The 13,787-nt window shown below is 35.7% G+C and overlaps 1 protein-coding gene across 1 annotated transcript in view; it reads left to right on the top strand.

Annotated features, from left to right (window-relative positions):
- The window catches only part of LOC111151119 (usherin), a 680,307-nt gene that overhangs the window by 485,330 nt on the left and 181,190 nt on the right, over nucleotides 1-13,787 (top strand). Inside the window, exons 47-48 of the mRNA XM_022508904.1 lie at nucleotides 7,898-8,096; nucleotides 11,037-11,205. Coding sequence (XP_022364612.1) covers nucleotides 7,898-8,096; nucleotides 11,037-11,205 — 368 coding nt within the window. The remainder of the gene's footprint in view (nucleotides 1-7,897; nucleotides 8,097-11,036; nucleotides 11,206-13,787) is intronic.

Genomic DNA, 13,787 nt, shown 5'->3' with positions numbered 1-13,787 from the left:
CTATAGCAAACAATGTCGAAGGATCACATGAGCACTTCTAGTTCTTTACACTGTTCCTCCAGAAACAAACTCTGCTTCTACATCACATTTTCCATACTTGTCATATTATCATCAGCTGCTTCTATATCCCAAAAGAATACTAACTAGTGATCGATAGCCCAGACATGTCTGGCCATGGCCTACACGTGCCCTGGGTAGTTCATTTATTTGCCTTGGTGGATTTGCTAGAGTGGAATTTAATCAATAGTTAATTCATTAATTCTGGTCCTTGAGAATGTGGAGTCTATGCTGGATGAAGATAGCTGGCTGGCTTCGGTTTGGGCTAAAATATGACAAACAGGGGAGCTGACGGCTTATCTTGGTGCTGGGCTGCCTGGAAAGTTTACTTATTTATTCTCTATACATGGATAAGCTTAAAAAAAAAAGTAAAAGAATATAAACAAGAAAGAGATTTTATTAGTTACTGCTAGTATTCCAAAGTGCATGATTTCCATGGATGAGGGTCAAAGGAAAGCAGAGAGAGAACACAGATCATGTCTTTCATTGTTTTTAATTGGAACCATGGCAGTGTTTTCAGCTCCAAATCAGTTCAGGGCTGTTTTATTGATGAGGAGTCTGGTATAATGTCTTTGTAGCATTTGCAAATAATTGTTTGAAAATTTGCCTGAAGCTACTGAATGATATAAATTATATTTTTACATACGAACTTTTCAGAAGCCTTTATGATAGCAGCACAGGCTGTGTGTCTTTAAATGAAGGTTAAACCACTATCATCATTTATAAATCCCCTTATATTTTCAAATTACTTAGTTTAGGGTTGAAAATAGCAAAAGAGGTTATAGCTTGTGGAAAAAGATTTTCCTCTTTCAGCTCACCAAATTTGAGTTGAAATTTTGAGTTGTTTTTTTTTAAGAATATGACTTTTTTTTTATTAATTTTCCCTTTCTGATTTTTTTCAGTGACTGAAGTAAAATTTTATATTTTGTGTGAAAAACTTAATCTTTTGTTAATAGAATGTTGGGCTGTAGATGTAATATGTCAAATCAGTCTTCTTCTTCACCCATATTTTAAACTTCCTCTCTCACCAATATGGACAACTGGAGACACATTTTAATTTGACCTGGAACTTTCTGTTAAAGTCTTTCTTTCTTTCTTTCTCTTTCTCTTTCTTTCTTTCTTTCTTTTTTTAAGTAGGCTGTATGTCCAACATGTGTTCAGACTCACAACCCTAACATCAGGAGTGGCATATTCTACTGACTGAGCCAGCCAGGTATCCCTCTGTTAGGGTCTTTAAAGGATCCCTCTTAAAAGGGCTCATTTGAAGTACATTTACTACTGTTGTACAGATATAATCCAATATTATAATTCAGCAGTTATTATCTTAATGGCCAGTGAGTTCTGATAACAGACACATTGTTTGACTAAAAGACCTTACATAATATCGAGCTTACTCTTAAGTCTCTGCCATCAGTACCCCCGCCATTTCCTCAGCAACCTCTCTTTCCCAAACTCTTTTAACTTCCGCGGAAGCTGCTCAGTCCCTGAGGTAGACCGTGTGGATTTCAGCCAAATCCATCTCTTCCTCATACACTTTGGCCTTTAACGGCTACACTGTCCCCTGCACTCTGAATACCCATTCATTTCTTTTATTGGGTCCATTCCAAATCCATTTATTCATTATGGGTGTCCTGAATAGAGAGGTTCTCCCTCCTAATCAGATAATTTAAGCATCACAGTTTTGGTCATTCTGATGTCTCAAAGGTCTCTGGCCCTGTTTTCTCCCTACACTCTAGTCTCATGTATGCAGTTGTCCACTGATTTTCTGTAGTGCTCTCCACCCATTGCTTCCACTACCTCAAACCTCAGCAGCTCATTCTCACCTAACTCATTATCTTTCCCAACAGCCATTTTCACAAATGCACCACCACCTGCATACTATTACAGACATAGATCTTTGAATTTTTTTAATCTCCTGAGTTGACTAAATAGCAATTTTAGTACATTTCCTTTTGACACATCATCTTAAATGTGTTCCTCATCTCCATTTCCACCACCACCACCCTGGCTCATGTTTTCATCGTTTAAGATTATGTAACCCTTTTATGTAGCTGTCTTAATTCATTGAGATACAGAGAGGTAAAGTCTTTGCTCTTTGCCCACTACTTGCTGCCTTAAACATAATCCTTTGGTTGTCCTCTCTTCAAGTCTTGAAAGCCTCTCAGAAATATCTTATGGCTTTTGTATTATTTTTAGTTATGAGTCTCACTTTGGTAATTAAGATTCATGATCCAGTGTTAAAAAGACTTTTCTGTCTTCAGCAAAATATTAAGCTCATGTCTGGTTCAAAGATTCTACCATGTCACAGGCTCAGCTTGATCACACCTTGCCCATCCCCTTCTCCTTGCTCTTTCTTTCCTGTCCCCTTTAATCTAGTGTGTCAATGTTATTATTTCACTGACAGCACTGAGTGACCATCAAAGGCCTCCATGTGTCAGGTGACACTTTCCTGAACAATTGCATTTCCCTTGAGAGGTCCTGAGAGGATCTCCACATATCCAAGTTCCCAGACATGAGGGTTGCTCTCCATAACTGATCTGTTGTGGTGCCAACAGAGTAGGACATCCCAAGGACTCTTCTTGCTGGAGTCTCCTCTTCTTAGAAGGCTGCCATCATGAGCAGTGTACCTTTAAGCTGGCTCAAGCCTAGGTGAGTTGCAAGGTTGCATGGTTGAAGAGAACCTCACTGATCTGTGCTATGTGGTACTCTTCATTTTATCTTTCCACTGCAGCTGCTCTGGATAATACCTAGCCATCAGGATTCTCTTATCTTTCTCTAAAGGAAAGCACCTTTTCTTTGCTTATATAGACTGTCAAGCTCCATCTCAAGCTGTTCCTGAACTCCTTACTATTCTCTTGGGACAACAACAGATTAGTTTAGACATTTCTGTATCTCAGTAAGTACCAACCATGAGAAACAAGTGCTTCCCATTTCTCTGCTTCCGGTTTCTCTAAGTTACGTGTTCGGAATGCCTTCTTCAGCTTCCCGTGTGTTAACAGAATTTAAGGGGTGGATTTGATGTCACTCTTCACTAAGTAAATAATGCCTCTTTTGCTCCTTGCCTCAAAAACCTCCGATGGCTTTCCAACACACTCAAAAACAAATCCAGTTATTTCTGTGTTGTGCAAAATCCTACACCATCAGCAAACCCCCATTCCAGCCTCCCGACACTCACATGATCTCATTTTCCAACATTCTGTCTCTTGCTCAGTCCAGTCCAGTCCTGTTAGATTTACTGACTCTTCAATAAGCCAAGCACATTGCTGTCTCTGTGCCTTTACACCTCCTGCTCCCTCTGCCCAGAAACTCCTCTGGGCTCTTTCTTCCCTTCTTTGAAATTTCTGCCTGGAAGAACCAGGCCTTCTCAGACCACCCACCTGACATATGATATAATTATGTGTTTCTTTACTGTCCCTCTTAACCAAGGAAAATTTAAGTTTTGTATAAAAGGAAGATTTCATCTTGTTCACTGAAGAATATAGAACAGTGCCCAGCATATGGGAGGCATTTAATAAATATTCACTAAATATTTAGTGAGAGTTTCTAAAACTCTCTTAGAATTCTGTTTATTTTTGGTTATTCTGGGTAATGGGCCAATGTTAAAGAGCAGTTTTATCTTCAGAAATCAGTAGACTCCTGTTGTTCCCTTTAGAGGTGAAATACTTCCCACTTGTAAATGCAGGAACTCATTATCTGTCATCCTGTTTGGGGCTGTAGTTCAAAATCCCATACAGGAGGGAAATCCCATTCAACATTCTTTTGTCCTTGAGTTACTAATGTAGCTCACTGACATTTCTGTCTCTAACCTGTCAGGTCACTAATTCTAATGGGGCTTTATCTTCTGGTAGTGACAACACTGCAGTTCATACCACTTTGCTATCAAACTCCACATGGTATCTGAGGGACTCCATAAACTTTTTCTTTTATTCAAATGTCCCTCCTTTATTGCCAGATGTAGCTTATCCATTTTTCAAGTTGGTCACATTACTCTTCCATACATATGTAGGATGATTCCCACCCTTGACTTTTGCTTATGTTGATTTTCCTGCCATTACCTTCCCATCCTTATTCCTGAATTCAAGTCCACAGGCATTTGTCCCATGAGATCCTCATTGTTTAGTCTAGAAACAGTGATCTTTGCTTATGTGTGTTTTATATTAACTATTACCCAAGGACTCACATTTCGTCTTTTGATTTTTTAGCTATTACAACTTATGTTAAATATTCTCGTAGATAATTAAATATGCAATGACTTGATTTGAGAGATGAGAGTTAATATTTTCATCATACAACATTTATTTAATCCTATATTAAAAGTTACCTGATCATTTGTGATAGCCATAATCTGGAAGAACTTAAGTGTTACATAAATAACTGACAAAAATAACCAAGTTAAATAGAGGGGAAAAAAGTCTTTGTAAACATGATCAGGTAATCCAGATCCACAATCTAGACTGATATCTCAAAGTATATGAAGATTTTTTTTTCTTTGGCTCAAACAAAAACATTTTGACAAAATGATAATAAAATATTACAATAAAATGTTAAAGAGTCCCAGTGGGAACCCTAATTCTTCATAAAAAAGTCTGTCTGACCTGTAACATGTTAATATTCATCTGTATAAGGGTGGGTGATAAAGAAATGATTTTTTCCATACTCCTTTCTATCCTCAATGTTATTTTGTACTTCCCAAATTAAGAATTGAAAGTGGTGATTATTGTGGTGGTGGCCACAGTAGTATATAGTAGTAACAGAAGTAGAATAGTAGATCTACTAACAACGTGATGTAATTAAAAAAAATAATAACTCCAACTAAAATGTCTGAACAGTATCAATGAATCCATGTATCAAAATATGTGTAGATATAATGGTTTTCATCTGAAACTTTATTAAGGTAGCTTAATTTTAGTCCCTAGTGTTCTGGAGTTAAATAAACTCCAATCATGACTTTATGAACAAATCTACCCAAAAAATCCATTCAAGGACTTACAGTTGGTTGATTTTTCTGCATGAGCATACAGACTTTACTAATCTATACCAAAAAGCTTCAGTTTGTTTCCCTGATATTTAATGTTCATGCCTATGGTATAAGAATGTTTTTTCTGTTTTACTCTTAAACATTAAAGGAATGAAACCATCAATCCAGATAATAGTGGTGCATATTTCTCAGAGATGTCTTTCATTTCAAATCAGCAACCAAAGGTTTTTCCGTGTCATTTTTCCATTTCATTTCAAATCAGCAACCAAAGGTTGTTCCGTGTCATTTTCTTTGGTTCTAATGAGAGGTGTAGTATAGGTGTTAAACTTGTTACTCTTCTTTGATCATTTATCTTCTTGTACCTGATTCAGATCCTCAAAAGCAAAACTGTTCATGTTATCACTAAAAATATAAGTAGTCTACTCCACACTTATTTTCTGCTAGAAGAAGAAGTTACAATGGTGTGGTATTCTACATGGTGTTTTCTAGACTTTACTAATTCACTGGCTTTTGTAGAAAAGTCAGACCCTTGAATGTCACTTAAATGTAGTCTTTCCTGTGGTTGATTATGCAGTGAATACAAAAGAGGTATCTGGAAAATGTGGAATTAATTTTGAAAGTTGGATAAAGACCTTAGAATAATAATGGTGACTATACAAGTCACCTATGAAACTGTTCTCTTGTAGGTGACATTAATTTCCTATCTACAGAGTCTTATTAGTGAATGTGTTATGTTTGTACCCCCAAGAAAATGAAATAATGATTTTCTTTTTTATTTTTAGCAGTCTATTAAAATGTCAAGGTTTATCTTGACTGCTGCTTTTTAATGTAAATGTTTGGGCTTAATTGAATTCCTAATATGTGATGTCACTTGGAATTCTGATAGGGTCCAGTAATTTTGCCTGTAAAGATACATTTCTTCTTAAAATGAAAGGTATAAGAAAAATACCACTTAACACAATGGCAGAAAAGTGGTCACATAAGTTATTGTTAAGATTTTTATTGTAAGAACTTTAAAGTATAGGGACTAAGCTTATGTGTGCTTGCTCTCTTCCAAAGTACCTACTGGAATGTTTTCTATGTAAAAGTGCATGATAACTGTTTGTAATTGGTTAATTGTTATAGTTGGAAATTTTAGAATTATAAAAATAGAATTAATCTTGAATGTCAAAGTTCTACCCTTTTTTTGAAAATAATGAGAATAAAAGTAATTATTATTTTACATTTCCATGTAAAATAGGAAGGCTTCCTTTGCCATGCTAAATAAATTTCAAGAATATGTCATATCCAAATCTCTGCGACTTTATTAAAATTTTTAACTATTCTGCTTATAGAGCTTATTTTAAAAACTGCTAAAGATAGCATGGTGAGTCATCTAGGCTGTATCATTCTGGCAAGTAGTCCTAGCTGCAAAATTAAAGTTCTATAACATTAACATGAGAGCAAATCATCTTATTCAGGGTTGATTCCTAGTGGACAGCTTAATGTTATGATTTCATTTATTTCAACAAAAGAAATATTAATAGATCATTGAGACTGCAATAAAGTTTTAGCTGTATACTATGCCCTTATTGTATATCAACCTCCCCCCAGAATAGTATACTAATATTTAGAATGAAATTGTTCCTCTACTTTTAAGAATCAAGCATCCTGTAGAATACAATGATGTAAACATATTTGTTATGGGAATTCCCAATTTCTATATTTCTTGCCACAAAACATGTCCAACTATGATATTTAAAGAATTATTAGAGGGGCTCCTGGGTGGCTCAGTAGGTTAGGCTTCTGCCTTCAGTTTGGGTCATGATCTCAGAGGCCTGTGATCCAGCCCCATGTAGGTCTTCCTGCTCACTGAGGAGCTGCTTCTCCCTTTCACTTTCTTCTCCCCTCCCCCGCCGCCCCGTGCTCATGTGCTCTTTCTCTCTGTCTCAAATAAATAAATAATCTTTTAAAAATTTATTATTATCTGTTTATACTAGTCAAATATCAAGATATGTCTAAGTGAAGTATATTTGGAAGGATATTATATTTAGTTTATCATGATATGATTTATAAATAATAAATTTATCGATTTTTTTTTTACCAGTTGGTAAGTTTATCCACTGATAATAAGATTTTGTCAATTTGCACATTTATATTGGCTACAAGTAAAAAGACACCCAACAACAGAGGCTTAAGTAAATAGTTCCAGAGATTGTAAATTGTGGCTGGTATTGGTTCACCTGTACCAAATATCATGGTGCCTCTCTTGGAGATTCTGATGATCTTTCTCAAGTGGCTGCAAGTTGATTGCTGAAGTTGGAGACATCATGTTTAGCAGAAAGGGAAAAGGGGCAGTTGATGGCTTTGTCAAGAAAGCTGAAATTGCCTAGGAACCTTCAGAGACCCCCACTGTGGTTTTCTAGCTACATATCTATAAACAGCTATGTGTGAGCTGGGAAAGGAAGCAAAGGAGATGGTGATTTTAAGTATAGATGAGATCTGTAACATGTTCTAATTTCCACCTTATTTATCACTTTTTCATATTACCTGTGTCTTACTTTTCCTTGTCCAACCAAATTTTCCTGTTGGTTTTCCTGATTAACCTAAAACAGTGGTACTCTCCTGTCTCTGTGGTACTCTCCTGTCTCTGGACTCTTGTCATATGTTATCCTCCCAAAAGCTTACATGGTTTTCATTGATTCTCTAAACATATTGTATGGTAGTTGTATATATTCTTTTGCTTCAGCTTCTTAATTAAGAAGTTGTTGACAAAATGGACCTTTTGACCAGTCTGGGAGATTAACTGAAAGTACATGAGGCTGAGAGCAGTGATGTTAAATGTTATCTTTTCAGAGGTATTGATTATTCTATCCATTGCAGATCCCTTCAAGTTGATTGGATGTCTCCAGGGAAGCCAAATGGTATCATTCTCGGATATGATGTCTTACGTAAAACATGGCTTTCATGCCCTAAAACCCAGAAGTTAAGAAAGGACCACAGGGGCGAGCTCTGCAAGGCAGTGAAGTGTCAAAAACCTAAAACCGTCTGTGGACATAGGTGCTATTCTCCTGAAGCTAAGGTATGTCTTTTCATATGAGTCAGTGAAATATGTTTTTCTCACTAAGCACTCCTGATGAAATCACTTGCTTCTTAAACCACGATTTGTCATAATCAATTTTTCCACTAGTCTATCAGGAAGACCCAAGGAAAAGAAAGATGCTTATAAAAACCCTTCATCCTCATGAACATCTTAGCCTTCTCATTTTTTATCATCTTCACAGGAAATATTAGTTTATTGAAATGGCAAGGAACTCCCGAATTTGTATTTGATTGAATGACTTGAATTTTCCTTGCAACAAATCCATTCAGCTACAACTGGCTGTTAGTTTACACGACACTGATGAGTAACTGTGAGCAGGACCTTCCATGGTTTGGCAGAAATATTTTAAAATTATGGCCATTTGCAGATTAATGTTCATATTAGTTGCAGTTTAGGAATCAGATCAATAACACAGCCAGACAGAGGAGTTTGTAAATGGCTTTTATTGACAAATGATGCAGAGAATCCTTACTTTGAAGGTAGGATTTCACCTAATGAAATAATGTTCCTATTTGTCAACAACAACATCGCACATTTAATGTACTAAAGCTGTTACTAAATTCAAAAGATTCACTGCAAAAAGACACAGTAATTAAGGAAGTGAGTGGTTGAAGCAATATGGATCAAAATACAAATTATTACAGCTGACACTGGCCAAGCAGTGGCTATCATCTAAGAAATGTTTTAAATCTAGCAGTTACTATCTATACTTTTTTTTTTTTTTTTTGGTACATAGGCTCCTGAATTGCCATTATACCTAAGTTTTACATTATTTTAGGCCATTAAATGTACACTATCTGATGAACATACCTCCATAAAATAAAATTAAATTCAGGATTTTTGAAGGGAAAAATGCTGGAATAAATTTGCCCATTAAAAAATGTTCTCTGGGAGAAAGAAAGAAATCTTTGATGCATTAAGCAAAGGCTTATTTTTCTTTTTAAGGATTAAGGACATACACAGGTATTGACAGTTAAAGAGAATAAAGGAAGTCAATTAAAATCTCAAGAGAAAGCAATCGTTTGTAAATTTCTGTTTAGAGTTAACTATGAATATATATTTCTTGGGTGAGAAGTTGGAAAGAGACAGAAAAGAGACTAAGAATTTTTAGGCTAAATCACCACAATATCAGGAGGACTAGAAATACATATGCAAAATTTACCATGTATTCAAACCCCAGTGAACATCAGACCTGGAAGGCTTGTTAAAACATGGATTGCAGGTCCCACCCCCAGAAACTCAAATTTGGTAAATCTTAAGTGGAGTGTGAAAATTTGTATTTCTAACATGTCCCCAGGTGATGCCTTTACATCTGTTCCAGGAACTGTATTTTGAGAATCACTGCATTATAGACTTGCTTTAGGAAAACTATAGAACAAGGAAAAGGCTATTCAGATATTAGGTACACATTTATCAACTCAAGTTATTGAAATTTCCTTTTATGTTTTCTGAGACAGCTAACTTGAAACTTGAATTAGAAATTAAGAAATAATTCTGTTTATGTGGAGATCTCCCAAGAGAAATAATTGCTTGAGCATATCACTTTGGGGACCCACCAATGATCTGAACCAAAGGGCACTAGAAAAAATTCACAAGTTTCATGTGGCTAAAGGAGCCTGAGAATGGCAGTGGAAAGATGGGAGTGAACCAGTTCCAATGCACCAACACTAAATAAACTTTCCAGTGAACATTCCACAAGAAAAATGACAATTTTTTGCTTAAGGCTTAAACATGGGACATAATTTCAAATTTACTTTTCACACAGAGTATGGCATCAAAGAGAAGGATCACCCAGTTTATCTCTGGCATGAGACTAATTCTGAATCCTCACTGCTAATAACTAAATACAGAAAAGGAAATTTATCACAGTTGATTTAGCATGGCTACCTGCAGGGGTAAACTTTGAATTTAAGAGCCCTATTTCTTTGTTCTTTGATAATTTTTGAAAAATGAATGAAGTACTACACTAGTGATGTTTGAATACTTAGCCCACATTCTGCTGCTTTATATTGAGCTTGATTCACGAGTTGGTGCAAAATGAAAAAAGAGAAACACCTCTAAATAGTGGTTGATTTTGCCTGCCACAGGAAGCTTCTATCTAATTTACACGACTTATGCCAAGTATAGGTTCTGAAGCTACATTCCAGCAACTATTTAGCATTTGGTTTGTTATATATACAGAATGTCAGTCTCTCAGACCTCAAGTGAGCATGCAAATAATTATTTGATTGTTCAAGCACATAATTTCTTCTACAGCTCCTGGAAAAAAAACACATCATTAAAAGGGCTTTTCAAAATTAATTTCCATATAAATTTCTTTTTTTAATATGGTGGCCTATGACATATACATATATATATATGTATATGTCATATATATGTGTGTGTGTGTACGTGTGTGTGTGTGTGTGTGTATATATATATATATGTAAATATTAGAGTCTGTTGAGATTACCTTGTCTGAAAATTGAGTTTGTAAATAAGTGATCATATAAATTATAAGGAAAAGGCTATTTATTTTAAAAAAAGGAAAGATCAATGAGAGGTTTCCATAAATGTGTTTTCAAATTAAACACTGATTAAAATAAAAACACAAATATGAAGGCAATTTTTCACTTATAATTCTACATCCTCTTTACATTGGGAGCACTGACATTCAAAAGAGAATTCATATTTATAGAGTGTGATAACAGAGAACAAAACATGCTTGAAGTCTAAAAAAGCTACATTGTACCATAGCATATATAAAATTTAAATGATACTGGGAAAATGCATTTTTCAAACTTTTGAATTTTTATCATTAATATACTACATTTGGTCTCAGATCAAGGGCGACTAGAGTATAATTGTATCACATGAGATATGACGGTCTAGTACTTTTAATTAAACTGATATTTCTTTAACCCCAATTCCCACCTTCAGGTTTGCTGTAATGGAGTTCTCTACAACCCCCAGCCTGGGCACCAGTGCTGTGAAGAGAAATATATCCCATTCGTTTTGAATTCAACTGCGGTTTGTTGTGGCGGCCGAATACGAGAGGCTCAAACAGATCATCACTGCTGCTCTGGGTATTACACTAGAATTCTACCAGGTGAGGATCATTTCCAGGTGTGCTCAGTGTTGGAGAGCAAGAATTCCTGTCCTCTTCAAGCATCTTCTAGCTGGACTAAAACCAAATTGACAGAGGACTGATTAACAGGAGAAAATCAGATTTAATAATGTGCCTACCAGGAATCCACATAAACAATGAAATTCCAAAGACAGTGAGGACAGTCAGGCAAAATGAGGTCTATATGTCATTCTGAACTAAGGGGGAGGGGGTAGGGACCTGGGACATCAGAGGAAAGGAATGTATTTCACAGAGCAACAAGAAGAAAAGCAGATGTTTGGTAATTAGTTGTTTGCCCTGCCATACAGATGGGTCACTCAGATGAAATTTATCTCTGCTAATAAACCTTATTCTGGGAAAGATAGCCAATTTGGGTTCTTCTATGTATTTAAGGGAGGGGCAAAAGTTTCTCTTCAGCCTTCGTGGTCTCGATTGCCTTTAGCTTAAAAAAATCTTCATGCCAGAGTGGGCCATCTTGGGCGGCTGCCCTTGGCCCTTACATCAGTAGTCTGGGAACTTGAAAAAGCCAAGCCATGACTCATGCCCATCAACTATTTCAAGCACCTCCTCAACAAAAATTGAATGACTAACACATAACCAGCCGCCTGCTTTTAAATATCATTTCTTCTTTCAGCTTTGTTGAAATCTAAGCAAGACTAGGTAGATACTAAAAGAGAAGGAATACAAGGGACTTATGGTATCTACCACATAAGGAAATTTATCAAGACCTGGTAACTCCCTTTATTTTTTACCTTATTTCTTCCCATGGCTAAGCATTTTCACCATAAATTCTGTGAATTTCTAAGTGTTCCACCCCATGAAGCCATTCTTCATTTCCTCCATTTCTATTCTGGACTATACATGCATTGTCCCTGGATGGATTAAAACACAAATTCCATTTATCGGAGACTAGTCCACTGTCTGTGGTAGGGCAGAAAGAAGGTTGCTGCGAAGAATAGCAAAGAGAGATTTTTCCCTCCTCGCACCCCCGTTTTCTTTCTTGTTTTGAGTGACCAAATGTGCACTGTCCACATTTCAACTACACAAAACTATACAATTGAGAATAAAGATGATAACATTTAGTATTTATAAAACACAAAGTCTCTGGCAGGCTCTGTATTGAAAGGTTTTACATATGATACCTTATATACTTTCCACAACTGTAGGATATTGGTATTTTATCTAAAGTTTATAAATAAGGAAACAGATTCAGAAAAGATTGATAACATAGCCTATTCGGAGAGGTGGGAGTGGAAGAGCCGAAGGGCAGATCTACGCATGTCTTTCCAAAATCCATGCTCAACTCGACTTACTCTTTTTTTTTTAATCTGTTATTTACTTTATTATTTTTTCCAAGTTTTTATTTAAATTCCAGTTAGTTAACATACTGTGTAATATTAGTTTCAGGTGTAGAATTTAGTGATTTGTCACTTGTATATACTTGGTACTCATACAATACCCACCACCCATTTAACCCATGCTCCCCCCGACTTCCCTTCCAGCAAACCCTCCAGTTTGTTTTCTATAGTTAAGAATCTGTGTACCCTAATGTTTATAACAGCATTGTCAACTATAGCCAGTTATGGAAAGAGCCCATATGTCCACTGACTGATGAACAGATAAAGAAGATGTGGTGTATGGATTATTACTTAGCCATCAAAAAGAATAAAATCTTGCTATTTGCAACACAGTGGATAGAGCTAGAGAGTATAATGCTAGGCAAAATAAGTCAGTCAGAGAGAGACAAATACCATAGATTTCACTCATCTGTGGACTCTAAGAAGCAAAACAATGGGGGAAAAAGAAAAAGTCAAATATTTATTCTTATAAACCAAACTATGTTAATATATGTTAACATAGTTTTTAAAGTGACTATTTCAGACTTCTAAACCTCTTCATTACTGCCACTGACGGTTACTATTTATCCTGAGAAAGCCATTGACAAGACAGATTTTTTTTTCCTACCACCTAAGTTTAATGCCTATGTCTTCAGAAGCAAAGAAAACAGATATGGGATAAAGAAAAGATGTCCAAGAAAAGCTGAATGCTTCGGGATACCTAGTTTAACTAGGAATTTATGTTAAACATCCAGTTAATTCAGGTTATTGTTCAGTGTACCTTTGTGTTTGGCATAAATATGTATATCCAAGGTATGTGAGAGAGAAATCTCTTTTGTAAAAATACTAGAGCAAAAAGGGAAGGTAAGATCATTAAATATATGCAAGTTTATTCAAGGCAGAGACTCTCTAATCTTCATAATTTTTCCTTAATACGAATAGACAAATCTGTCTTTATAGCAATGCTGTTCTTATTCTTTTGCAAAAATACTTTCATAATTAAGTAACTCCTAATCAACTAGATTTTCCAAGTAAGTAAAAACAATGGTGTTGGAAATAAGGATTTTGTAGAAAAGGATAACTTCTTTATCCTGAAATTATCGTGTTAACAACACATCAAACTCTGCCAAATGCTTTACTCTCTCAAAATAGTTTACACTTTGGGAGTTTTCTACTCCATTTCCTATATTCTTTTCCCTGCAAAAAGTTGCCCTGAAAAATATAATT

This window comes from Enhydra lutris, unplaced genomic scaffold (assembly GCF_002288905.1).
Source record: "Enhydra lutris kenyoni isolate GAN:26980312 unplaced genomic scaffold, ASM228890v2 scaffoldscaffold25, whole genome shotgun sequence".
In the NCBI taxonomy this organism is placed as follows: domain Eukaryota; kingdom Metazoa; phylum Chordata; class Mammalia; order Carnivora; family Mustelidae; genus Enhydra; species Enhydra lutris.
The sequence above is the reverse complement of the archived record's forward strand: the minus strand, read 5'-3'. Positions and strand labels throughout refer to the sequence as shown.